The 27,617-nt window shown below is 48.4% G+C and overlaps 1 protein-coding gene across 2 annotated transcripts in view; it reads right to left on the reverse strand.

The window, feature by feature from the left end:
• Positions 1 to 20,624: 20,624 nt before the first annotated feature.
• PLXDC1 (plexin domain containing 1) overlaps positions 20,625 to 27,617 on the reverse strand; it is a 62,653-nt gene continuing 55,660 nt past the window's right edge. The window contains exons 12-14 of one of the 2 annotated variants that reach the window (XM_053211691.1): positions 25,656 to 25,691; positions 23,248 to 23,408; positions 20,625 to 21,997 (exon numbers count right to left, since the gene is read on the reverse strand). In XM_053211691.1, the coding sequence (XP_053067666.1) occupies positions 21,878 to 21,997; positions 23,248 to 23,408; positions 25,656 to 25,691 (317 nt within the window). In that variant the 3' untranslated portion in view covers positions 20,625 to 21,877. The remainder of the gene's footprint in view (positions 21,998 to 23,247; positions 23,409 to 25,655; positions 25,692 to 27,617) is intronic. The other variant, XM_053211692.1, reaches the window with a different exon arrangement.

A 27,617-nucleotide genomic window follows, 5' to 3' on the forward strand; every position in this document is an offset into this window, starting at 1 on the left:
ACCAGCCTGGGGGAAGTCCTCTCCTCCTGAAAGGGAATGAGGAAGGTACTCTTGTTCTCAGTAGCGTCTCCCCAGGTGACCCACTACATCTCAGTGTCTTCTGGAACATCCTTTTCTCCTTTTTTTTCTTTCCTACCTCTCTGGCCTCTCCTCCTGAACTCCTTCTCAAGAGCCCCTTCTCATCCACCTACTCCTTAAATGCCAATGCTCCGTAAGGCTGTGCGAGAGACTCTTTTCTCTTCCCCAGCCAAATACTCACCCCCATCTGAGGCTCCATCCACTGCCTTATGTTGTGACTCACAAAGATATATCTTCAGGTCAGTTTCCCCAGGAGCCCCAGATCCCATATCTAACTACCCACTGAGCACCTCCAACTGGATGTCCATGGGCTTCTCAACCCAATATATTCTGAACTCATTTTTCTACCTAATGCCCCACCTCTACCAATAGCTGCTTCTCTTCCTGCTTCCAGCCAGAAGCTGGGAGTCATCCTAGACCCTTCCATTTCCTTATTTCCTCCTCTTCTTTTTCCTCTAAGGCTGGCCAGTTTTTTCCTACATATAAATATTTGTTCTCTATTCCATTACAAATGCCACTGTCCCATCAAGGCTGGCTTCATCCTTTCTTGCCTAGGCCACTGAATTTGCATCTTAACTGGTCTCCCCACTTCCCATAATGTCTTGCTCTCACCCATCCTCCATGCTTCCTCCAGGGGTCCTCCAGAGTGATTTTTCCAGAACGCAAATCTGATATCTTTCCCTCGCTTAAAACCCTTTGCTGGTGCTCTCACCTTAAGGACCTGATTAGAGGTCCTCAGGGACGCATGCCACGCCCCCCCCACCCCTGACTTGGCACATGCCTCTCCCAGACCTTGCCACACCTACCCTCTGTTCCAGCAGAGTGAATTGCTCTTAGCTTCCAAAGGCTCCAGGCTCTTGCACCACTCTCCTTTGCTGGAAATGCCTTTTCCCTTGTCAGTCTGCTTGTCGCCAGCTCATTCTTGTTTATCCTTCCAGATTCAGCTGAATATCACCAATTCTGGAAAGCCTCCCTTGGATCCTAACCCTGTGCCTTCCTCGGTCCGAACACAATTATGTCTTGGAGCAGTAGTCAGTAGTGTGGAGGTCAGTCTCCGGGGTTGTGAGCTCCTTGAGCGCGGGAGCCATTTCTGTTCTCTTTGGGACCTTTGGCACCTAACACAGTGCTGGCACAGCAGGCGTTTGGTCAATAAGCGTCTCATGAGGGACTTTTTGATCCTGAGTTCTTCTGTTTATTAGGTGTGTGATCTTGGGTGAATCACTTAACCTCCTTATGTTTTAGTAGAGATAATAATACGACCCTCACAAGGATCAAATGAGATAAAGCACATTAAAGTGCTCTGTAGATTGCATTTCACTGCTACTCAACGTTTTTTATTTTATTTTTCGAGAGACAGAGAGAGACAGAGCACAAGCAGGGGAGGGGCAAGAGAGAGACATGCACACACAGAATCAGAAGCAGTCTCCAGGCTCTGAGCGGTCAGCACAGAGCCCGACGCCCGTGAATGTGAGATCATGACCTGAGCCGAAGTCAGATGCTCAACCGACTGAGACACCTAGGGGCCCCATCGTTGCTTTTCAGATACAAGGACTTATTGTTATCACTATGTGCTGCTCTGATTGGTAGGCTTTTTCAAAATACATGCTGTCTCGGTTTTCCCTTCCTTCTCTGGGATTTGCTCTGCTCCCCCAAATGGCCTCTGTCCCCTTCCTTTCCACCTCTCTGCTTCTTTCTCGTCTGCCTACAAATCTGTTATCATCTGCCTACAAATCTGTTATCATCTCACCCATTCCAGAAATCCCATCTTCCTCCAACCCTACCTCCCACCACACCGCCCTGGTCCTTCCTTTCTTCTCCCCATGGCTGCCAGGGCCCTTCAAAGAGCGCTTTAGCTGGCCGCCTCCAGGCTTTCACTGCCCGCTCCTTCCCTACCAGACACCATCTGGATCCCTCAGCAGCGTCACAGTCACTGCGCCCTCTGTGGGCTCTTGTGACCTCCTGTTGCCAAATCCTGCGGGCTTTTTCAGACCTCGTCCCACTGGACCTCTGAAGCATCTGGTCCTGCTGATCACCTCCCCCTCGAAACCAGCCCCCTCCACGATGCCGTGCTGCGCTTTCCTGGTTTCCCTTTTGTCTCTCCAGCTGCTGCTTATTCTCTTCCCTTGGTGTGGGCATTCCTCAAGACTCTGCCTCCGAGGCTCGAGGCTTGGGTCTCCTCTCTCCTCTGCCCCGTGACCTCACCCGCTCCCAAGATTGCCACTGGAACCTCTCCGCGGATGCCCTCGGGCTCCAGAGCTCCCGCTACATTGCCTCTTGGCTAGCTGACTTTGGGCACGACGTGGAACTCAAAGTGTCCAAAATGAAAATCATCCTTTGACTGCCTTCCCCCACCTACATGCTTCTCCTCCTGGTTGTCTTATTTCTATTAATGGCCCCATCATTTTTTCCCAGTCATCCTAGGATCCTTGTTTTTGCTTTCCTCCCCCACTGGCCATGCCAGAGATGCTCTTACTGAAGTACTGTGGATCGCCCACCTGACCATTTCTAACTCCTCCATCACTGCAGAAAGGTCTCTGGTGCCTCTCCCCAAACCATCTTCATAGCATACCACAGGTTTAGCTTTTTTTTTTTCCTTCCTCCCCTCCCACCTTTCTATTTCTTTCTTTCAATAAATATTTAATGAGCATCTACTATGTGCCAAGCTCTGGGGAAACAACGAATTAATGCAGTGCAGGACCGGGCTCAAACTCACGAACCACAAGATCATGACCTGAGCAGAAGTCGGATGCTTAACCAACTGAGCCACCCAGGCGCCCCATGTCCTTAGCATGTTTTAATGGGTTTTCATCAAGTGCCCAGCCTGCTTGTTCAGATGCACCTCCATGGTTTTCCCTCTCTGTCTTCCCCCATGGCCCACCCTCTTGATGGGGTTCCCTGAACATGCTCTGTTCCAGCTTCTGTGCCTTTTTTTTTTTTTTGTAAATGTTTATTTATTTTGATGTGGGCGGGGGGGTCGTGTAGAGACAGAGAGGGAGAAAGAGAATCCTAAGCAGGCTCTGCGATGTTAGTACAGATGTGGGGTTCAAGTGAGATCATGACCTGAGCCGAAATCAAGTCGGACATTTAACAGACTGAGCCACCCAGGTGCCCCATGCATCTGTGCCTTCTGCTAATAGTTCCATGCCCCCGTCACCCCTGCCTGTAAAAATCCCAACCACGGGTCTATTTTCAGCCCTGATTCCGGGAGATACAACTCTTTCCTCCAATGGTGCTTCAGACCATTTCATCATCCCTCCAGTGTGCAGGAAACCACTGATTTGGTGAGCAAACCCGCCACTGGAGACACAGAGAGCTGCAGCATCACCCAACTGTCTGGGGTCAGCAAGCAACCCCTCGAGAGCCATCACCAGCAGCAGCCAGGCTTCCACAGTAAGTGTAGACAGCCCAGAGCTGTTAGGGGGCACCTCGGGCTCATGGAGGAAGAACGCAGATGGGACCAGAGCCAGCTACACTCAGTGAGCACCAGCACCGCTGTCATGGTGAGGCGACGCTGAGAGTAGACCCAGCGGGTGGTCTCTTGAGTCTGTTTTACACGGGGTGTAGAGCATGTCACAGAGTCCTGGGGGACATTCTATGTCTCAGGTGCCACCCACGCTTTCCTGAGTTCTCCAGGTCACGCTTTACTGCTATCACCTTTCAACTCCCATGACGTGTTGTTTTTTACACCAGTCACCCAGTTGCAACTGCGACAGTTGGGATGTTCTGCCTCGGAGTTCTGCTTATTTGTGTACTTTGTCTTATCCCCCCTGCTAGACTCGTAAGCTCCCTAGGATGGGGACCACGAGCCCTGTGGCGTGAGAGATGGGGATTCGCAAAGTATTTGCGGATTTCAATACAGAGAAACTTCTTCCACTGCAGTATAAAGCAGGAGCTATATTCTATTCTTGGTGCTTCCAGGGTGACTCACACACACGTGTTCTCAAGAAATACTGCTTGATTGATGGATCCAACCCTTGAAGGGTCCCTTCCATAGTATTTCAGTTGAAACATTATGATGAAATCCCAAACCAAACGGAAATGCGAAGCACAAAAATCAAATCTAAATGTTTAAAAAAAAAATCAAGCATTGGGTTCCCGCCACATAAAAATTCCTAGGTCAGCGTCTGACGTATGGATGTGTTGAATAAATGTTAATGTTATTCCATGAGCACTGGACAGCCAACTCAGTAATGTGTCCTGAGATAGCACAGCTGGAAGAAACTGGTTCGGTAACATTTTCTTTATTTTTTTATTTTTATTTTTTTACATTTTCTTTTCTTTTTTATTTATTTTTTTAATGTTTATTCATTTTTGACAGAGAGAGACAGAGCATGAGCAGGGGAGGGGCAGAGAAAGGGGAGACACAGAATCCGAAGCAGGCTCCAGGCTCTGAGCTGTCAGCACAGAGCCCCACGTGGGGCTTGAACCCACGAGCCGTGAGATCATGACTTGAGCTGAAGTGGGACGCTCAACCGGCTGAGCCACCCTATGTTTTTTCTTTAGAGAGATGCTACTGGGGGTAACAGGCAGGAAGGTTTGTCCATATGGCCAGGTGGGCAGGTCTTCATGGGGTTGGGCTGCCAGAGGGGCATTTTTGGACTTAACAGATCATGACTGTAGCCTCCCCACATTATGCTGAAATGCCACAGGCGGCCAGGGAATGCTTCATTCCCCCCTGGGGGTGATGTAAATCTTAACACTTTTTCTGGACATTCTGTGGTAATCTCTCACCCGGGGTCATTATTTTGAGGGAGTCAAGAGCACAGATTTAGAAGATCTTTCTCTTTTAGAGATACAAACTGAATTGTTAATGGATAAAATGGCATGATGTCTAATGTTTACTTCGAAGTAACCTAAAAAAAGAGAAGGGGCAAGCATAGAATGGCAAGAAAGGCTCTGTGTTGATTGATGATTGTTACAACTTGGTGTTCGGTATATGGCTATTTGTGGTGCTTTTCTGTATGTTAGAAATTTCCCATAATAAAATTTAAAAAACTTTTTATAAAGACCTCTTTATTTTTTTTAAGTTTGTTTATTTTTGAGAGAGAGAGAGAGAGAGAGAGAAAGAGAGTATGTGTGCATGAGCAGGAGAGGGGCAGAGGAGGAATAGAGAGAATCCCAAGCAGGCTCCGCACTGTCAGCACAGGGCTCAACACAGGGCTCAAACTCACGAACCGTGAGATCATGACCTGAGCCAAAACTGAGAGACGCTTAATTGACTGAGCCACCCTGGTGCCCCTTATTTTGTTTTTTAAAGCACAGATTTTAGAGCACGGCAGAGCTGGCTTCAAATCCCTTCTCTGCTACTTTTTGTCTGGGTGATCTTGTCGTTTAATTCTTCCGAGTCCGGTTTCCACATTTCCAAAATGTTAATAAGAATAATTCCTGGCTCACACATTTGTGGCAACTATGTAGATAGAGACTTAGGGCAAAGCACATGGCTGGAATCAATAATGCTACTAGGGGTTTACGTGAGCCTAACTATGCTAGTTACACCAACTCTTAGAAACGGTCGTGGTTAGGACCGCAAACCGTGGCTGCTGGCAGATGGTTGACCTGAGGTCTTGACCACACAGGGCCTCCCACAGCTTCTCTAGATGAATTGCAACTGGGGATCAAATTATAGGCTTCAGACCCTTTACTAAAACCCGTAAAGAGCATTTCTTTTATTATTATTTTCTTTTTATTTTGAAAGTGGCAGGGTGGGGCGCCTGGGTGGCTCAGTCGGTTAAGCGTCCGACTTCGGCTCAGGTCACGATCTCGCGGTCCGTGAGTTCGAGCCCCGCGTGGGGCTCTGTGCTGACCGCTCAGAGCCTGGAGCCTGCTTCAGAATCTGTGTCTCCCTCTCGTTCTAACCCTCCCCCATTCATGCTCTGTCTCTCTCTGTCTCAAAAATAAATAAACATTAAAAAAAATTTTAAAAGGAAAGTGGCAGGGAAAGGAGGGAAGAGGCAGTGGTAAGGTTTAGTGATGCCAATTCTCATGGCTGTGAGTGTTCTGGGTTCACAGCTCTGTTGTCACTGTGAGGGGGACAGACCAGGAAAGCAGACCCCTGCAGTATGATGTCATGGGAGCTGGGTGGGTGGGGGGGAATCCCTTTTGCAGATCCCTCCTCTTGTATTCTGTCCTCAACTTTATTTATTTAATTGGAAAGAGAGAGGGAGAGGGGCAAAGAATCTTTTTTTTTTTTTTTTCAATGTTGGGGAGAGAGACAGAGACAGAGAGAGACAGAACATGAGCAGGGGAGGGGCAGAGAGAGAGGGAGACACAGAATCTGAAGCAGGCTCCAGGCTCTGAGCTGTCAGCACAGAGCCCGATGCAGGGCTTGAACTCATGAACTGCAGGATCATGACCCAAGCCGAAGTCGGACGCTCAACCGACTGACCCACCCAGGCATCCCGGGGCAAAGAATCTTAAGCAGAGTCTACACTTAGCTCAGAGTCCAACACGGGGCTCAATCCCAGGACCCTAGGATCATGACCTGAGCCAAAATCAAGAGTCAGATGCTCAACCGACTGAGCCACCCAGGCACCCCATGTCCTCAACTTTCATCCGTTAGCAAGCAGCCAGCAATTCACAGGCTGCGCTGGGACTCGGGGTTCCGTCTATCTGGGCACATTGCAAGCTCTGGCTGGCAAAGCAGCCCTGTTGAGTTTTGCAGAGGAGGGTGTGCTGGAAGGAGAGTGAGATCACAAGGAATTCATTAGCATCCCAGATCCTTCCTCTTCTCTCTATGCCTCTCCCAACCCTGAGTCCCAGTCCCTACCCCCAGCAATGTCTTTTTTCCCCTTAGAGTAGCTGAGGGAACCTGTCAAAGCCAGGCCAGAAGCTTGCCTTTTCTAAAGACACAGCATTCAGCCCTCACCAGATGGGAACCTGTCAGCACAGCGGGCAGATAATTATCCTTTCAGTGGTGGGAAGCCTTAGCATGAATGGAAATTCAGATGTTTGCTGCAGCTGTGGCCCCACAGCCAATCAGGGAGGCTGTCTGTGCACATGAAGCAAGTGAGATTTACCTAGGTCAAGTCTGTAGGACGTGCTGGGCAGTGAGGGGGCCCGAGTGGGGTGTAGGGCAAATTAGGGCGCCCTTCCCCACAAAGCAGTGATGAAACTGCCGGACCTGTATCTGAGACCTCTCCTTAAAGGCCAGTGCAAGCCAGCCTGTCCTTTCGGCCTAAGCTCAAGTTGGCTGCCTCCTCTCTGAGTATACGAAACTCAAGGACAGAACTTAGGATGGACTGATGTCTCCTCATTTAGTGGAGGAAAATCTAATAAGCAGGTGGCCAACAATAGGGCATGCTGCCAGGAAAGGTAATGACCTCCCCATTACCATAGGTATTCAAGCAGATGCTAGCCGTCTGTCTTCCAGGAATGCTGCAGAGAGATGACCTGGCATGGGTGGGAGTTCAGCTCCTCTGCCCTCTGTCAAAGGTTCCAAACAGCCAAAGCAAAGCCAATGAATCACTGAAGCAGTAAATAGGAGAAATTTATTGTGCACACACCAAAAAGGCAGTTTGCAAACCGGGAGCACTCAGACCAGAACATGGAATGAGGCTCAGGAGTATATTGCTGTCAAGCAGCTTAGATAATGAGAAAGCAGTGATTGTTTATTCTTCACAGTGATTGGTTACAACATGACAATTTTCAGTGGTTCCCTCCTAGCAAGCTGGGAAACAGTTCAAGTTTTGCTTATGGTTTGCAGAGGCACAAGCAAGAAATAATCCAGGTCAGGTTAGCCTTGCAAAATAAACTAAATTAAGCTTTGCCTGCATGACTAAACTGGTTCTGTCTCCTCAGGGAACCTTTCAAGGCAGGTCTCTCTCTCTCTCTCCCCTTGATTTTAACACCTCCAAAGCCTTCTTACCTCTGTAGTTTCTCATGGGGATGAGAACAGGAATTAGGAGTTGTCATAGATCCAGGTTCGAGTCCTGGCTCTGCACTTGTTGAATGGATACGGGCAAGTCACTTAATGTCTTTATGTAAAGTAAATTACACAGGCATAGTTTATTTTCCTGATAAAGGATGATCATGGTTAAAAAACCAACTTAATGGTTAAAAAGCATGAGTGGCTCAGTCAGTTAAATATTCAACTCTTGATTTTGGCTCAGGTCATGATCTCATGGTTCATGAGTTCAAGCCCTGCATTGGGCTCTGTGCTGTGCACAGAGCCTACTTGGGATTTTCTCTCTCCCTCTTTCTCTTTTCCTCTCTTTCTCCCTCTCTCAAGATAAATTAATGAACATTAAAAAAAAAAACAATTTAGATGGATTCTTTCCATCACAGTACACATAGTTTTAATTTACCCTCTTATTTTATTTTTTAATCAAATTTTGATTTAATCAAAATTTTAATTTTATTTAGTTTTTTAATCGCACATTAAGGGAGTGAAATTAATTTTAATAATTTATATAACTCAACATATCCAAAACATAATTTCAACAGGTAATCAATATCAAAATTATTAAAGACATATGTTTACAATCTTTTCTCTGGTATTAAATTTTTTAAATCCAGAGTGTATGTTACACTTATGGCACATCTCAACTGGGACCAGCTGTGTTTCTTTTTTTGTTTATTAATTAAAAAGTTTTTTTTAATGTTTACTTATTTCTGAGAGAGACAGGACACAAGTGGGGGAGGGGCAGAGAGAGAGGGAGACAGAATCCAAAGCAGGCTCCAGGCTCTGAGCTGTCAGCACAGAGCCTGACACGGGGCTTGAACCCACAAACTGTAAGACCATGACCTGAGCTGAAGTCCAGCACTTAACTGACTGAGCCACCCCAGCAGCTCATGTCTTTTAAGTGCTAAGTAGTCATGTGTAGCTAGTGGCTACTCTACTGAAAGGAGCAGCTGGAGATCTTCCATCTTGGTTTTCCTTGGAGCTACCATACCTCCGTCTGAGAGTTACCAGTTTAGGCCATAAATGTGGATTCGGTTCTATGGTTCTCTGTTTCAGGCGACCTCATCTTTCTCACAGACTCTACCTAAGTACCGTAACTGTGACTATGCGACTAGCTCTTATTTTCTATATGCCCACATCTCTTGCTTTGCAGGGTCCAAGGTCAGGTGCCCAAGAGGCATGTTTTCATTGACATCAGTGGGAATCCAACCATGAGTAAAGGTCATGGCCCCCCTTCTTATCTTCTGTTGAAATGCCACCGAAATGCTTAGCACTGCAGGACCGCAAAAGACACTCCATAACCTTAGCTGTCCTTGCCATATTATTGGTGGCGGGCTGAGGTGAAGTTCCCATGCGGTGTTCCGGTCCGAGGCAGTGGGGCCTGGGAAAACCATTCATGCTCTGAGCTTCAGTTTCCTTTATCCTTACAATGAGATCTAGTTTCTACCCTGCCAACCTGGAAGAACTAGGGAGCTCAGACCATAACCGAGATATTGAGAAAATGTTCTTGACCACTAAGAAGATTAATCGCTAAGATGTATAGTTATGCTTATACTGAACTCAGCATCGTGCTCGGCTGGGGCTGGGCCTGGAGAAGGGACAGGCAATCGAGTGTCCCCAAGGCTGGATGGTGTGAGCTCTGCTTGCCCTGCCTTTGAGACCTGAGTGTGTGAAAGTGTTTTGAAAGCTGTAAAGCCCCCTAGGAGGGATCCTTTTATTCTGAGTGAGTGTGGAGGTGGGAGAGGAGCCCTGTATATGCCAAACTGCTGAGGTGCTTTGTTTTCCGGAGTGTAGGAAATACAGGTGGTGCGGGAGACGCGAGCTCATTTAGGCTCCTATAATTGCTAGTTGTCAAATCTGTACAGTTGCCTGAAAGGAAGGAACTCAGACGGAAGTAACAGAAACCGCCACAGCGGTGAATTATTTCTTTAACCATCAGATCCAAGTCAAGGAACAGAAAGCCTGGAGGAGACCCTGTGGGGTCTGTTCTGCGTCTCTGAGATCTCAAAGGCAGTTACTTCCTCAAAGGGCCTTTTTGGTAAATCTTCACTAACAAAGGAAAAGAGAAATTCCTTTGTAGTCTTTTGGTGCTTGATTCTAACCCGCCCTGGGCCATGATCCCACACCACCCACTCTCCCAGGGTGTTTATATAGCAGTAAGTGATTTTCCCCAGAAACTGAGAATCTGAATTGCGAATACCAGGCCAGGAAGGAATTCGTTCCAGAAATGCTCCAGAAAGGCACCCGGCGCCTCTGGCAGCTTGCTCTGCATTTCTTCATTTTGTGTCCTTTCTTTATGCAGCAGGGCTGACTATGAGTCATCTATTTGGGTGCTGAGGACTGAGAGTTAATTTATGCTTTTTTGCCAAATAACCAGAAACCAGCAGACCCAGCCTGTGCTGTTTCTGGAAGCTGCTGGGACAGCGACCTTCTCTCCTGAAGGAGGGGAAGCCTCCAAAGGGAGAATTGAGGGTTCTAAATTTGGGTTTTCTGGTTATCCTGTGGGCCTAGGGGTTAGAGGTCCCCTCCCCCTGCTCTCCCTGGGGTCCGTGAGCCTGCAGCCCACCTGAACACATACCCTATAAGAGAGCCACATCGGGACTTGTCTTGGCCTTATGTGCCTTTGAAAGAAAATGAAGCCTTTTCACCTTTCTTTCTTTTTTTAATGTTTATTTTTGAGAGAGAGAGAAAGAAAGAGAGAGCGAGCAGGGGAGGTTCTGTTGGGAACTGTCAGAACAGAGCCCAACGCGGGGCTCAAACTCGCAAACCTTGAGATCGTGACCTGAGCTAAAGTCAGACGCTTAACCAGCTGAGCCACCCAGGCTTTATTAGTTTAATCTGTTTTTTTTTTTTTTTTTTCCATTCCAATATAGTTAACAGTGTTATATTGGTCTCAGGCATACAATATAGTGATTCCACAATTCTATACATTACTCAGCACTCCTCATGATAAGTATACTCTGATGGGGTTTTGGGGGTATTGGTGGGGGTTCTGAGCTGACAGCTAAGAAACAATTCTTGAAGCCGTCTTTGGTGTAAAAAGGTGATTTTATTAAAGCACAGAGACAGGACCGTGGGCAGGAAGAGCTGCACTGGGGCTCTGCAGAGTGACTGCTTATCTACTGTAGAGTTGGGGAAGGTAAAGTCAAGAGGAAGTTTTTTAAAGGGATTTCCATATGCTAAAGAGGGTTTACAGATTACTGGAGGCATAGGTATTGCCAAGCTAAGGTTGTTTTTCCCTCTAGGGAAGCGTTATTAAGATAGTAGGGAGTTCCTGGAGATTAGGCCATTGATGAGGTATTTGTAAACTGATGGAGACTCTATCACTTTAACCATTTGTTTCCTGTCCTTTCCTTTGTTCTTGGGCAGCCTGGAGTGCCTGAGTAATGTCACACATACCCCACCTGGTGGGGGGAGTGGCGGGGTGCTGTGCTAGCTTGTGCTTGGCCCTCAGCTTCCTTATGGCTTCTCATCATACTCTAATCCCCATCACTCATTTCACCCATTTCCCTTCCAATAACCATCAGTTTGTTCTCTATAGTTAAGAGTCTGTTTTTTGGTTTGTCTCTTTTTTCTCTAGTCATTTATTTCGTTTCTCAAATTCCACATGTGAGTGAAATCACGGTATTTGTCTTTCTCTGACTTACTTCACTTAGCATTATACCCTCTAGATCCATCCATGTCATTGCAAATGGCAAGATTGCATTCATCTTTTTTTTTTTTTTTTGAAAGAGTGTGCGGTGTGCATGTGTGCACAAGCAGGGGAAAAACAGGAAGAGGGAGAGAGAGAATCTTAAGCAGGCTCCATGCCCAGACCATGAGATCATGACCTGAGCCAAAATCAAGTCAGACGCTTAACCAACTGAGCCACCCAGGCGCCCCTCCCAGATTTCATTCTTTTATGGCTGAGTAATATTCCACTGTGTGTGTGTGTGTGTGTGTGTGTGTGTGTGTGTGTGTGTGTATCCTATCTTCTTTATCCATTCATATATAGATGAATGGATATAGACTGCTTCCATATTTGGGCTATTGTAAATAATGCTGCAATAAACATAGGGGTACATATATCTTTTCAGATTAGTGTTTTCATACTCTTTAGGCAAATAGCCAGTAGTGCAATTGCTGGGTCGTAGGGTCATTCTATTTTTAATTTTGGGGGGAACCTCCATACTCTTTTCCATACTGACTGCACCAATTTGCACTCCCACCAACAGTGCATGAGGGTTCCTTTTCCTCTACATCCTCACCAACACTGTTGTTTCTTGTTTTTGATTTTAGCCATTCTGACGGGTGTGAAGTGGATACTTCATTGTGATTTTGATTTGCATTTCTCGGATGATGAGTGATGTTGAGCATTTTTTCATGTGTCTGTTTGCTCTCTGTATATCTTCTTTGGAGAAATGTCTCTTCATGTCTTCTGCCCATTTTTTAAAAAGTTTATTTATTTATTTTTTGAGAGAGAGAGCGAGAGAGAGAGAGAGCACAAACAGGGGAGGGGCAGAGAGAGGAGAGAGAGAGAGAGAGAGAGAGAGAGAGAGAGAGAGAGAGAGAGAATCTCAAGTAGGCTCTGAGCTGTCAGCACAGAACCCTAAGCGGGGCTTAAATTCACCAACTGTGAGATCATGGACCTGAGCTGAAACCAAGAGTCGAGTCGGATGCTTAACTGACTGAGCCACCCAGGCGCCCCATCTGCCCATTTGGAAATTGGATTATTTGTTTTTTTGGTGATGAGTTGTATAAGTTCTGTTTATATTTTGGAGAGTAACCCCTTTATCGGATATGTCATTTGTAAATATCTTCTCTCATTAAGTAGGTTGTCTTTTGTTTTGTTGTTTCCTTTGCTATGAAGAAGATTTTTATTTTGGTGTTGTCCCAACAGTTTATTTTTGCTTTTGTTTCTCTTGCCTTAGGAGCCATCTAGAAAAATGTTGCTATGGCCAATTACTGCTATTACTGCCTATGCCCTCTTGAAGGATTTTTAGGGTTTCAAGCCTGACATTTAGGTCTTTAATCCATTTTGAGTTTATTTTTGTGTATGGTGTAAGAATCTGGTCCAGTTTCATTCTTTTTCATGCGGCTGTCTAGTTTTCCCAGCACCATTTGTTGAAAAAACTGTCTTTTCCCCATTATGTATACCTGCCTCCTTTGTCAAAGATGAATTGACCATATCATCGTGGGTTTATTTCTGGACTTCTCTATTCTGTTCCATTGATCTGTGTCTCTATTTTTGTGCCAGTACCATACTGTTTTCATTACTACAGCTTTGTAGTAGATCTTGATATCTGGGATTGTGATGCATCCAGTTTTGTTTAGTTCAATCTGTTTTTAATTTAGGTTTAAAAGGAACTAGAAAAAAAAACCCAGTGCCTCATCTAGGCTACTTACAAAACAGTCAGCCTTGGGTACTGAGACCCTCCTTCAAAATTAATCGCTGAGGGCAGTTTTCAGGGGTTGATTTCTGCGGAAATTCTGCAATATCCCTTTCTCATATTCCTCTATTTTTCCCTCTAAAGAACACGAAAATAACTTAGTGTTTTGAAGATAAATATAGAAAGCTAAGAGTGAAGAGTGAGGAGACATTTCAGTGCCTGTTTCCTTTAGAGTCACAAGAGCCACCCCTTTGCAAGGATGTCTGTCGACGTCTGTCCCCACCCTGGGGTAAGTGGGAGGCTTTCTGAGAGAGAGATGCTGCCTGCTGAACAGGTCGCCCAGCAGAGCACCATCTTCTGGTGGAAACGACACCCAAACATAAAGGCGGTAGAAGGTGCCAGAAAATCCATTCGCCCCCAGTGATAATACATCATGCTGCAGTTAGTAATTAACAAGTGAAAAAGAGGCAAAGAGGGGCACTTGGGTGGCTCAGTTGAGTGTCCAGCTTCGGCTCGGGTCATGGTCTCACGGTTCGTGGGTTCAAGCCCCGCCTTGGGCTCTGTGCTGACAGCTCAGAGCCTGGAGGCTGCTTCAGATTCTGTGTCTCCCTCTCTCTCTGCCCCTCCCCTGCTTGTGCTCTGTCTCTGTCTCTCAAAAATAAATAAACGTTAAAAAGAAGGAGGAGGAGGAGGAGAAGGAGAGATGGAGACCTGGAGAGCACTTTCTGAGTGCTTTGCAAATGCTAGAATATTTAATCCTTACACAGCCTGATGAGGCAGGTGCTACTATTTTCATCGCTTCTGTTTAGCTGATGCTATAAGTGAGCAGGGATATGGAGCGATTGTGTAAGGTGACAGAGGGGGCATGTGGCATCGCCAGCATTCAACCCAGGCCCAGGGGCACCAGAGCCCCTGTGCTTTACCCACCGCACATGCTAGCTCTGAGAACCAGCAAGCCTGGGCCCTCCTGCTTTCTCTGTGGCTGTGGGAGAGTCATTCTTGGCCTTCACGGGCCTCTGCTTTCCCTCTGTAAAACTAAGGGGTTGGGGAACTGGACAAAGCCATTCTTGTAATCTGGGCTCTTATGGACAAGAAAACATCAGGTAACAGTCTTTAAGATGTGTGACCCAAAGGATAGGAGGAGCACCACAAGGGGGTTCATTTCTAGAGAGCCTAACACCTGGTGAACTGGGCGCCCCATCTGGGCAGCCTCAGAGATTTAAAACCTGAGGCAATGTTGCCTCTTTCGATCTAATTCCATTCCCTGGCTTCCATGGAGGACAGAGTTCACGGGGCCTTTGACAGAGGGCAGGCCTGACCCCAGGAACCAAAGCAGAGACATCGAACAATAGGCCAGCTGATTTCTAGTTACCTTTGGCAAGGTTTGGTTACTTTGCCTGAGTGACCTAGCTGGTGATCTGGAGCAAATTTCCTCCTGTGCTTTGCACCTCAGTCGCCTCCTTATAAGGTAGAGCTAACAATAACACCTGCCTCCTAGGTGATAATACAAATAAATCTCATACCACATTGCCTGGAATATAGTCAGCGCTTAGTAAATGTGAGCTGTCTGCCACCCGCCCCCATTGTCATCTCAGAGGACAAAAGTAAATGGGATCAGGGCTTTTGTAAGTAAGTTTTGCCAATGCCCGATTTTGTTTGTTTTGGTTCCTCCCTTGCAAGGAAGAGGGCTGAGTGCTTGTCTCTGGAGGCAGAAGAAAGAGCAAAGGCAGCTGGGAAGATTTTGCCCAGCCCATAGAGGTATTGGGGAGAAGAGTGCCAAGGAACAGAGAGGAGTGTGGACCCTCTAGAGAGGGGACAGGGTGGGCCCTGGGACCAGCTGCCCTCTTGGCCTTGAGGAGAGGCTCTTTGAATTAGTTACTGTTCCTTGGGAGAGAGGAGTCAGGGCAAAAAGGCTCACCATTAGGCACTTGATTTACCACATCTGAGTTTCTTGAGACCTGTGGGTCCTTGAAAGAGAGATGGGATTTGTTATTTCTTGAGGATTTTCAGACTTTCCTCAGCTGGACCTGGTGAGCCTTAGATTATACCTTTTGGACCCTCCATCGGATCCCATGGTGGTGACAGTCAATTTCTGAATTGAAAAGGAAAGACTGAAGCTGGAAGGGAAGGTTGGATTGTACGACGGGGAATGAATGATGAAATGTTATTGGCCTATATTCAGATATTTCTTTTTCAGTGCTTTTAACTTTATGGAAAACTGTGGGCATGATTTAGCTATCTCGAGGGACCAAATGTAAAAATGCCTCATGAACGTCAGAAAAATCGTCCCCCAGAGACTTTCTCTTTGGTTTTAGCAGTTCAAGTGAGGACTCCCCCTTCCCCCCTCCCTTCTCTCCAGCCCCATTGTGGCAAATGAAGTAATCAATTATCCTCCATTCAAGAAGAAAAATAGCACAGAGGCATGGTCCTTGTTCTGTAAAGCCTTATGGAAAGTGCTTCCAAATCTTGCGGAGAGGGTCTCCCAGTGGGGGACGGGGGGGGGGGGGGGGGGCGGGGAGGCAGCAACAATGAGGACATTTTCAAGCTCTTGGGACTGTGGAAATAAATACCTGATAAGCTCACAGTTCCAGGAGCCAAGAATGAGTATCTGAAGTCATTGTTATGCATCTTTTTGAGGCTCCCTACAGGCCTGGGAGGACTCTGTTTTCTCTGCAGTCAGCTTCTACAACTGAACCGTGGCTGTGTGGTTCTGGTGCTGCCCTGTGGTGCACAGGCAATAACCTCTGATGGGAACCCCAAGTCCTGGGTGTGGAGATTGTCCCGGCTACTTAACTAGATATGTGACCTAGGGCAAGTCACTTAATGGTACCCAGCACATGCCACACGGTAGGTGCTTAATGAGTATGGGTCAAATTAATAAATAAACAAATATAAACCCCCGTCTGAACCTCAGTTTCCTCATCTAGGAAACGGGGGAATAATGCCTCCCCAGTGGGCTGGTATCATGTAGGTAAATTTGCTTCCTGGAAGTGCTTCCTAAACTTTCTTGGGTTTCACATGAGTCACCTTGGGGAGCTACTCAGGCACAGATTCTGACTCAGGAAGTCTGGGTTGGGTGGGCCTGACTTCTGCATTTCCGGCTAATCCTTAGGGGTTGCCTATAGAGACCACACTTTGAGTAGCTACGTCCGAGACTCTAAAGTCCTTGAAAATTTTTGTACCTTTTTTTTTTTTTTTTTAAAGTAGACTTCACACCCAGTGTGGGGCTTGAACTCAGGACCCTGAGGTCAAGCGTTGCCTGCTCTACTAACTGAGCCAGCCAGCCCCGCCCCTGCCTACAGTGCTTGAAATTATTAATGTTATCTTTTCAGCCTGTGGAGTCTGGATAGACTCTAAGGCTAGACTAACCAACTGGTGCTAGTCCTTGAGAGGTTTCCTGGGACATAGGACTGTCAGTGTTAGAAACAAGAAGGTCCCAGGCAGAGTAGAACAAGTTGGTAACCTTATCAGGATAGTGGAAAAGGAAGGGTCGCTTGGGTCTGAGGTGCTGTGTGAAAGGGCGAGGGTTGTGGGGTGGGAGGTGGAAGGAGGTGAGGCTGTTTGCTAAGAAGACAAGCATATTCCTACCCAGAGAAGTTGGGCGACTTGGCCCACATCACACAGCTTCTCAGGGACAAGGCTGGGGCTATAGCTCCCACCTTCTGACCGGCTACATAGCTTAGTGCTTTCCCTCACCAGCCTTTGTTGCCTTCTCCAACTCATTCCTCCTTACTTGGAGACGTGGCATGTTTATTTATAAATCAGCTTGTTTGGAGCCTGAAATTTGGCATAGCTGATTTTGGCCGTGAGGAGTTCAAATTTTTCCTCTCTCTGTTTTGGTCTGTCTAACAGTGTTTGGTGAACAAAAAAACGCAGAGTGATAACATAAAGAGGCCGCTCAAGTGGTCTGACCGGAAGACATCCAGAAATGTGGCAGCCTATCTTCTGCAGATTGATTTTACATCTCTAGATAGTAGATTAGAAACCCCGCAAGGGTTACTTCCAGGGATTTACATACCCCAAACAAATAAATAGCTGGGATCTCTTTCCAGACTGTTTCTCCCGGAGGTAGGATGGGAGGCTGGGGGAGGACCCCTGATGGGCAGGTTGCTGGAGGGCTGCACCTATGCTCCTTAGTGCAGGAACTTTGCCAGGAGCAGGGATGAACAGGAGGTACTCAAAGTTCTTGGCACTTTATTTTGCACACAGCAGAAGTCATAGAAGAAAGTTGCTTTTTTATTATTAACACTGAGTGTAAGTTCAGGTAGTTTTTTTGTTGGGAGGTGGGGCAGGGGAAAAAGTGGGGGGAGAGAGAGAAGGAGAGAGAGAGAAAGAAAGAGAGAGAGGTTGGCTGCATTTGATCTGTGACGCTCCCGGGTGTGGGTTCCCAAGGCCAGGGAGCCTGAGTGCAGCCCCTGACTGATCAGTGCTCTGTGCAAATCTGTTATCTTTTCCAGGACTGGGAGAAGAGAGTCTTAGCCTTGCCCACAACCAGATGAGTGATCAGTTCAAGTGTTGAACACTCTGCTTTTCAAATAGTGTGGTGGGCTGGTGGCTTTTGTCACTGCCTTTTTAAAAAAAAAAAAAAGGGGGGGGGCGCCTGGGTGGCTCAGTCGGTTGAGCGGCCGACTTTGGCTCAGGTCATGATCTTGCGGTCCGTGAGTTTGAGCCCCGCGTTAGGCTCTGTGCTGACAGCTCGGAGCCTGGAGCCTGTTTCATATTCTGTGTCTCCCTCTCTCTGACCCTCCCCCGTTCATGCTCTGTCTCTCTCTATCTCAAAAATAAATAAACGTTAAAAAAAAAAAAAGTTTTTTAATGTTTATTTATTTTTGAGAGACAGAGTGCAAGTGGGGAAAGGGCAGACAGAGGGGGAGACACAGAATCCCAAGCAGGCTCCAGGCTCTGAGCTGTCAGCACAGGGCCCAGATGAGGGGCTCAAACTCATGAACCGTGAGATCATGACCTGAGCCAAAGTCGGAAGCTCTACTGACTGAGCCACCCAGGGGCCCCAGCTTTTGCTACTGTCTTAAGCCTGAGCACAGCTACAGCTCCATCCAATGTTTTCAGCAACAAAATGTACATGTGTATGCACATATGTGTATGCATGCCTAAATATATACACACACAGGGGAGCCCTGCTAAGACACACAAATTGAAAAACTTACTTCTAGTGGTCCATAGAGCACCTCTGATGGTGACAAAAGAACATTCTCAACCTCGGGCTGCGGGCTGAGACATGAAAAAGTGGCCTCTAGTGTCATCGCAGGCCTGCTGGCGTGAGCGGGTGGCACTTGATTCTGGCGGGAGGGAGATGGCCAGTCATTCGAGTTTGGAAACCTCGTCTGCAATACCTGGGGCATTCCTGGTGCTGGGGTTGATGGCTCGGCTCATATGTGCTCATGTTCTAGAATCCAAAACCCCAGGACCTTCCCGGACAAACCCGCACATCTGGAGGCAGCAGACTGAAGGAGTATGGTTGGTGCTGTCAGCCTGACCCAGGGCCCCTCTCACACCCGGCCTCTGCATTCCTCTTCTCCCCCTCACACGGGCTCTCTTAAGAGTTCTGGTATAGGGGCACCTGGGTGGCTCAGCCGGTTAAGCGGCCGACTTCGGCTCAGGTCATGATCTCAAGGTTTATGAGTTTGAGCCCCGAGTCTGGCTCTGTGCTGACAGCTCAGAGCCTGGAGCCTGTTTCGGATTCTGTGTCTCCCTCTCTCTGACCCTCCCCCGTTCATGCTCTGTCTCTCTCTGTCTCAAAAATAAATAAACGTTAAAAAAAAAAAAATTAAAAAAAAAGAGCTCTGGTATAAAACAGAGCTTCCCTGAGAACTTCCGATTTCTGGGTACAACACAGCTTCCCAGAGCCCTGTTTCACAGAGTTGGAGCTTCCTGTCGCCGCGGTGAACTCCCACGGATCCTGCCCTCCCGCCCCGCAGTGAGATCATGGTGAGGACACCCAAAGGCACTACGTGGGAAAGGTACCTGCCAACGACCTGCTTTCCTAGGAGACTATCTGCCGGTGGGGCAGAAGGTCCTGGAAGTCTGCAAGCCCTCTGTGGTTGATCGCGCACTTATGTGAGGTGCTACTGGCCTTGCTGGACTGTCAGCCAAACGTGGAGGGTTGACCGCCAGACCCCTGTGTCTCCTTCTGGCCACTCATTCTCCAAGTGAGGCTCTCTCGAGCACCCCTGCTAACCTGCTCTAAACCTTGGTGTAAAACTCCCGAGTCTAAGAAATGCTTATCTTGTCACAGATCCTAAAGGTAGCCGGGAACTGGCGTTAACTCTGTGAGATGCCTGCCTCTATAACTCAGGAGCATTGGTTATGTGTTTTGGCTCGAGAAATCTAAAGACTCTTCATGTCCAGGGGCCTCTCCTAGTGACACATTTTTAGCTCTTTTTGCTGTAAACAAACAAGGCCACCTGCTGCCAAACGGCTCCACTGCTGTCACCACTGTCAACACAGGGGTCAGCCAGGCTTGCTCTGACCTGGCAGAGGCATCCCGAGCTTTCTCCACCTGCGGGGGTTACGGCACAGGCCTCACCGAATCCCTACGCCTTTCTTCATTCATGTTCTTTCCCTTCAGGAATCCTGAACAGTGGGCAGAGCTCCCACTTGGGAAGAAGCTTGCTGGAGTTTGGGAGGGGGGGCGAATGGTGCTGTGCCCTGCATTGGGCCACAACAGGAACTGCCCCACTGGCTTTTTTAGACACATAAAGGTCATAGATGTTTTGCTAGACAGGCAAGGGCAAAAATCACCCTCCTGCCAGCCGGGAGTGCTGGGAGCCCAGCTCATTTTAGCGCCTGGCTGCTCTTCTCTCATTAAGAAAGCTCAGTTATAGACCTTTCTGTCCTTCAGAAGCTTGGAAAGGACCCCTATTCTCTTGGTTGCACTTTTTTCTTTCTCAGATTCTGACCCTCTCCATAGCTCTTCCTTGTCTGGTTTATGGGAAAATATTTATATGCATATATAATATATATAATATATATTATATATTATGACTGTATATTATATGCATGTGTTATAAATATAATACATATATTATATATATATATATATATATATCCAGCATTTTCCCCACGTGGGTTGTCAATAGTGGCCTCACTGAGGATAAATCACGAAGCGTCTGGAAAACATTGGGTCAAGTGTTCCCATGTGTCTGGTTATTGGCAGACTCCCTACCCCCACCTCAGGAGGCCTTGTACTTTAACTTCTTTCTTCTGCAGTGTCCCGGGTGACACTGACACGGCGATACGCATAAAAGGGCGTGACTAAGTAGAGGTTGATTTAACATTTATTTGCTGCTGCTGTTCTTTACTTTGAATGAGGTTGAGCTATGGATTTTAAGTGTAAAGGCTCTTTAGGAAGCAGCCACAATTCATCCCTGGGACAGAATTCCCTTAAAACCAGGTGAAGTTTGCGAGCTTAGCTCTTTGCTCCAAAAGCTTCCACCGGAGCTGGAAAAAGATGGAAGCCACTTTCCAGGTCAAGGTCGCGTGGAAAGTCCTTCCTGCCCGTGCCGGCTTCCTCTGGCCCATCCATTCCGGCCGCTTTGCTCCTCAACAGAATCCAACTGAAGTTCCCTGCCGAGTAGGTCTCCAGAAGCCCTCCTGCCAGCCTGTTTCTTCTCTTTAATGGCTAGAAACATTCAGCTCAGAGGAAGAAAAGAATTAGTCTGGCAGGCCCTGCCTTTGAAGGTACCTGCTGACACTGACAAGCCAGGCCAGTGAATTCAGTGGCCGCCGAACGTGCCATTGGAATCAAGAGCCCCACACTGTGGATGCGGCCACACACAGCACGGCTCACCAGGCCAAGGCTGGGCCGCAGTTGCGGTAAAGCCCATGATGTGGGCTGCACGCACGTTCGTTGCGGAAGGACTGGTTGCCAGCAGAAAGGATAAGTCAGTCGAAAGAGGGTAAATGCAACTTTCCCCGCCAGGTGTTTTGTCTCCTCCCATTTGGCTTTCCTCTGATGACAACCTGCCATACAAAGCCATACCTGTGCTTAACAGATGGATAAAACTTCTTCAGACTTCCAGAACCACAGAGGCTGGGGAAAACACACTGAATCCATAGCCATGAGGACCAGCTCTGGAGTCTATGGACCCTGGAATGGGGCCGCCCCAATCTAGAGTTTTGGCCTCTGTGTCACACGGAGGGGCGTTAGGTGACCAGAGCAGGGTGTCTGACCATCTCCAGGTGGGAGGGGCCCCTGGGGCAGTACCACCGAGGAGACCACTGAGAGACCCAGAAGGGGACAGAGACCCCTTACATCAAAACAGGATGAAATCAGGTTGTCATCCCTTAAAAACCTCACGTGGTTGCTTTTCTGCCCCCTGCTTCAGGATATGGGGTGTGATGGCCAAACTGTGGCTCTGGCGACACAAGCCATGGACTCATCTTCATCTTCCCAGCCAGGACATGTTCAGAGGAAGCCAAGGAAAGTCACTTCTCCGCTTTGCTTTTGACTGGTCTTTTCTGGGGTCCCGGGGTCTTCTTTCCTGTCCTTCCAAGGGGAGACCGGGTGCTCTCAGCACTGTTCAGCCTCCACGAAGCCCTCCTTCTCGTGGCCCGAGGGCTCGACCTCCGTGTAGGTGGCGTGGTTGGGGTGGTTGCGGAATTTCACAGCTGGCCAGTGGTGAGGTCTCCGCTGTCGGGGGCACAGACGCAGAGTCAGCGGGCACGGCCTCACCCACCTGGGACTCCTCCACACCCCCGAGGACAGTGCTGAGCACCGAGACTCTCTTTACAAGGGTGCTGGGGGCCTAATGTGAGCCAGGTGGAGTTCAGGGCCCTCCTCCCCAGAAGCCTCCCCACTGTGATCCATCAACTGCTGGGAACCTTCCTGGGAGCCTGAGGAGTTTGAGAGGAGGTCATTTCACCGCTCGTGGCATTGACTGCAGGACCGTAAGAGCCTGAGCAACGTACTGCATGGAGCCCTGAGACTCCAGTGAGGCAGTAGATGAGAGATGGAATGATCTGGGAGGTTCTGAAGAAGCCACGGCAGGACAGGTCCTGCAGCAGAGTCAGCTGGGGAGTTTGTAAACATGCAGATTCCTGGACCTACTTCAGACCTACTCTGTCAACATCCCTGGGGCTGGGTGATACTTAGGACTGGTTAGGGCTTACAAGAAACAGGGGCTTCTAAACAAAGGGGAAAGCCCCTCGCAAGCACCACCTGCGCCTCTGATTGATGAGGTCAGTGGGCCTGTGACCTTTGTGGGGAAGACTGTGGGCACAGAGGCAGCACTAATGGACTACAGGCAGAGCTGGGAGGGACTGAGAGCGGAGGACAGGGGAGGGAGCTGCTGAGCCCCAGTGGCCCAGAGAGAAGAGGGCTGGCTTTTACTTCCCAAGCTGCACTTTGAGCTGCTTCTTCAGAATTCTGAGACATTCCAAATCATAGCATTCTCAACGAAAGCTCCCAGAGAGAGCAACTCTTAGGATTATCATGCCTTGTCAACTCTAACCTAAAAACCCCCAGAGCAGGCAAAGAGGCAGAGATCCCGGTTCCATTATGGCTTTGAATAAACACCAGGCCTGGAATATGGGGGTGAGAGACCACAAATCATTAAGGAGGGGCTGCACAATCCCTAGTGATTTCTCCTTCTTTCCTCTGGAGGCTGTTCTGATTTCACAAATGGGGGAGCAAAGGCAGACGGGCTGTTCAACAGGACAGGAGGGGTGCCGCACTCCCGGGGGAGCCCTCGGGGTTAGGGACTAAAGGGGCACCAGCCAGTGCACAGTGTGCAGGATGGAGTCAATGAAGTCTCCTCAGATAGGAAGAGGAGTTGGACATGTGGGTGTGAGGCGTGAGGTGGGGAGAGGCAGGTACCCAGTGGCTGGGGAAATGCTGATGCAGAGGCAGACAGCAGAGCTGTGGCCAAATTCAACACTGACCTCGATGAAGAAAAGCGCAGCGTTGGAGGTGGGGTGGCCGTTGATGTAAATCCCAGCCAGGATGATGGCTGCTACCAGGAGGACGGCCAGCACGATGCCCACGATGGTGCCCAGGTGCACGGGGGGGCCCTTTGTCTTGGGGGACAGGTTGTTCTGAAGGTCTGTGGAGAGACCATTTAGGGTAGGGAGTGGCCACAGGGGAGCAGGGAAGGTGGGGCCATGAAGCCCCAGGTTCTGACAAAATCTCAGAGATGAAATTAGAAGAACCTCAGGGTCTGCTTATGAAATATGTAAAAAGGTGGGGAAGGAGTGGGTGGAGTCATGAGCATAGCATTTATGTTGCCCTTGGCATGGTTCAAGTGGTTTTCCAAAATCACTTAAAAGTTGCCCAAATTCCCAAAACGGATCGCAAGAGAAGCTTTTTCCAATACTCGCGCCACAAGTGCCTTTAAGGAATCCTCAAAGGGTATGAGATGGTGAGGAGTTTCGGATCTGGAGTATGGCGGCATGTTCAAATCCAGGGTGTGCTGACTTACTAGCTGCATGACTTTGGGCAAATTATGTAACCTCTCTGTGTCTCACTTATCACTTCTGTAGGGAAGGATAATAATGACTACCTAATAGAGTTATTGTAAGGGTCAAAACTAGATAATTCACGTCAACTGCTGAGGACCAGGGCTGGTATCTTGGATGACCTCAGTGTTAGCCATTATGATAACAAAATGACCATATTTTCACTTATCACTGTCCACTACCAGACCGTGGCCTCCTGGAGGGCAAGGATGGTGTCTTATTCATCTCTGTGTCCTCAGCTCTTAGGAAAAATGGCGGGTCCCATGGTAGGAGCTCAGTAAAAGAATGAATCAGGTCCTCTGAAGGCTCATATACCAGTAGGCAATCTCTGAGAACACCCTGAGCATTTGAGATACATCCCAAGGAGGAGACTGAGTATTGCCGTAGACTATCAAGCTGGAATGTCATCTAGTCCAACCCCTTTCTTGTACGGCTGGGATAATGGAAATACAGAGAAGTAAAGTGATTTGCTCAAGGACACAGTCACGCCGACCAATAAGGAGCCCATGTTCCCTTATTGCCTGCGGTGGCTATTTGTTTCTGCTCCCTACCCTAAAGGGATGTAGAGAGAATGAAGTAGAAAAAGACAGATGAGCACATAAGCAAAAGAAATCATTTTTCTTTTTTAAAGTAGGCTCCATGCCCATTGTGGAGTCCAACACAGGGCTCGAATTCACGACCCTGAGATCAAGACCTGACCTGAGATCAAGGGTTAGATGCTTAACCGACTAAGCCACCCAGGCGCCCCTCAAATCCTTTTCACAGAGCTAGTGGGTGGAATGAGAATCAACAGGAGGTGGGGATTTTTAATGGGATGTTGCATATATTCCAATCCTCGTCCTCCCCAACCCCTCTTCTCTGTAAGCAGAGGAAGCCCAAGTAGGGAAATTGTCCCCGGGGCACTCTGATGCATGGTTAGTGCCACTATCTGCCAACAGGTGGGACAGTTGAGGTGACACACCCCAAGCTAGCTTCCCCTGACCTGGCAGTCAGCCCGCAGCCCAAAGTGACCCTGGTGATCTGATGGTCAGGGTTTGGGGCTGATGAGCGTGTGGTGCAGAGCAAGGGGAATGTGGCCCAGCCCCCGCCCCAGACACACAACACACACTCAAACCAGCTGCCCGCAGAGCAGTAATGGCTTCACCTCTGGTGGGAGACTGGATCAAACCATGCTGCATCAACAGCCTCTCGTCTCCTGCGGGAACCCAGGACAACAATCTCCCAGTCCCTAGAGCTGGAAGGTATTTTCATCTCCCCCGTGCAGTGGTTGCAGCAAGGGCCAGAGCTGGCTCTGGGCAAAGGGCAGGGGAGGTGGGCCGCATCACATCACCGAAGAGATTATCCTCCCAGGTAATCTTGGGAGCAAAGGACCCCAACTTCCGGCGCCTACAAAAATTGGGGTGGACAACTTTTGTGTACTCTCTGCCAACCCAGGCTGGGAATCAAAGGAAACCTGATGTGGGAAAAGCTACTCTCCACCCCACATGGACCATGAGGCCGGTGGGGACAAGAGGCCAATGGTGAGGGGCCCCGCGCTGCCGTGCCTGCTCTAGCTCAGCCTTTCTCTCCTCTCGCTGCTTTCAGGGCAGTGAGGATTCAAGACAGATCTACAGGTGGTTCCTGGCTGATGACAAGTGTCTAGACACATTCCTTCCATCTAGTGGGCCCCTGCCCAGGAGCCCAGCAGGAGGTCTGGGAAGCTCAGGCTGCCGTTGCTCCCCTCCTCCCCACCTTAGAACGGAAGCAAAGAGGCCAGGTGACTGATGCACCCTCTTCTGGGGGGTAGCGGGGGTAAGGGGTGGTCCAAGGGGCAGGGCAGGCAGCTCAGTACTCACCATCTCCTCCTGCATAGGGATTCAACTTGGTGTCGTCTTTAAAGAGGAGAGAAGACATAAGATTAGTGGAATCATTTAGGTCCAGATGGGACTTTAAGGAGGTTTAGTCCCACCCTCAATTTAATTTTTTTTTTAATTTTATTTTTAAGTCATCTCTGCACCCAAGGTGGGGCTCAAACCCACAACCCTGAGATGAAGAGTCGCATGCTCTACTGACTGAGCCAGCCAGGCGCCCCTCCGCCTTCATTTTAGAGGCAGAGAAACTGAAGCACAGAGCGGGGAGGTGACTTGCTTAAAGTCACACAGCAGTGTAATGACAGAAGTCCGCAAACAAACCAACTTTTCCTAGTCTTGTGTCCATTCATCCAAGCAGGATTTATTGGACGCCTACTACTGAGTTGAGCACTGGGAGAGGGTACTGGGAGTAGACACGGTCTCTGCCCTCAGGGAGTTAACAAGCAGGAGAGATGGAGTGACAATTAAAACCCAGCAAAATGGAGCTCTGACTGGGGGCCTCATCCAGACAAAGGGTGTCAAGATGGAGGGGTGAGATGTGGGGCTGGGGAAAAAGGGTTCCAGGCAGAGGAAAAAGCACGAGCAAAGGCCCAGAGTCAGAGAAATAAAAGGCAGTGCAGTGCCGCTGGAGGGTGGAGAGGGTAAGAGATAAGGCTGGGGGTGGGGGATGGCTGCCTGCAAAGCCTGGGTGAGGACTTTGCCTGTTCTCCTTCCCCTATGGGCCTCTGGGAAGCTGAGGAAAGGGTGTGTCACCAGTTCAGATCTGCTGGAAGACCACCCCCTCCCCACGCACAACTCGAAGGACAGATTTCATGCCAACACCCTTTCTACAGCGCCAGGTGTGTGTCCTGTGGTTTCCTACATAAGTTCCGATGGTTGGCCATTCTTCCCCAAAGATTCTCCGGGGAAAGGCAAGCAAGAGTTCCATGTCAGGAGAATGCTCTAGAGGACAGAGGGTTACTGCTTGAAGCACCGAAACGTGAAACAAATTGAACAACCCGGAGTGTGTCGCCTATAAGGTACATTTCATTCCTCTTTCCCTCCTGCACCTCCATTGCCCATGTCATTTTAAAGACTTTTACGGGTGGGGGGCTTCTGGGGGGCTCTGTGGGTGAAGCATCTGACTCTTAATTTTGGCTCAGGTCATGATCTTGAGGTTGGTGAGTTCGAGCCCTGCATCAGGCTCTGTGCTGACAGTGTGGAGCCTGCTTGGGATTCTCTCTCTCCCTCTCTCTCTGCCCCTCCCCTGCTCTCACTCTGTCTCTTTCTGAAAATAAATAAACTTAAAAACATAAAATAAAATAAAATAAAATAAAAGTTTTTACTGATTCCCCTTTGCTCACAGATGTTCAAGGCTCTTCACAATCTGTCCCCTCTCTTCTTTCCGCTTGTCCTTCACCACAACTCAACACCACGGCAGTGGCCATAACAAGCTGCCCAAGACTCCCAAGACCTTGGAGACCTCTCAGACCTCTGTGTCACTGCATAAACTGTTCCTCCTGCAGGGAATAGACTTCCTCCCCTTCACTATTCCTCTTTGAAAAGTCCCACCCCCGAAATGCCCTCTGTAGGCCTGGGATTAGCTCACACAGTGAAGCAGGGTCCCATTCTGTCTTTTTTTGAAGTTTTGATGTGTTGTTCATTGTGGAATTTTTGGCATCAATTTTGTTGTTGTTTTTTAACTTTTAAATTTTTATTAAAAATATTTATTTAATGTTTTTTTTATTTTTGAGAGAGAGAAAGAGAGACAGAGTGTGAATGGGGGAGGGGCAGAGAGAGAAGGAGACACAGAATCTGAAGCAGGCTCCAGGCTCTGAGCTATTAGCAAAGATCCTGACGCGGGGCTCGAACTCATGAACCGTGAGATCATGACCTGAGGCAAAGTTGGACGCTTAACCAACTGAGCCACCCAAACTCCCCTATTTTTGTTTTTATATATATAGCATT

Source organism: Acinonyx jubatus, chromosome E1, assembly GCF_027475565.1.
Source record: "Acinonyx jubatus isolate Ajub_Pintada_27869175 chromosome E1, VMU_Ajub_asm_v1.0, whole genome shotgun sequence".
Taxonomy (NCBI): Eukaryota; Metazoa; Chordata; class Mammalia; order Carnivora; family Felidae; genus Acinonyx; species Acinonyx jubatus.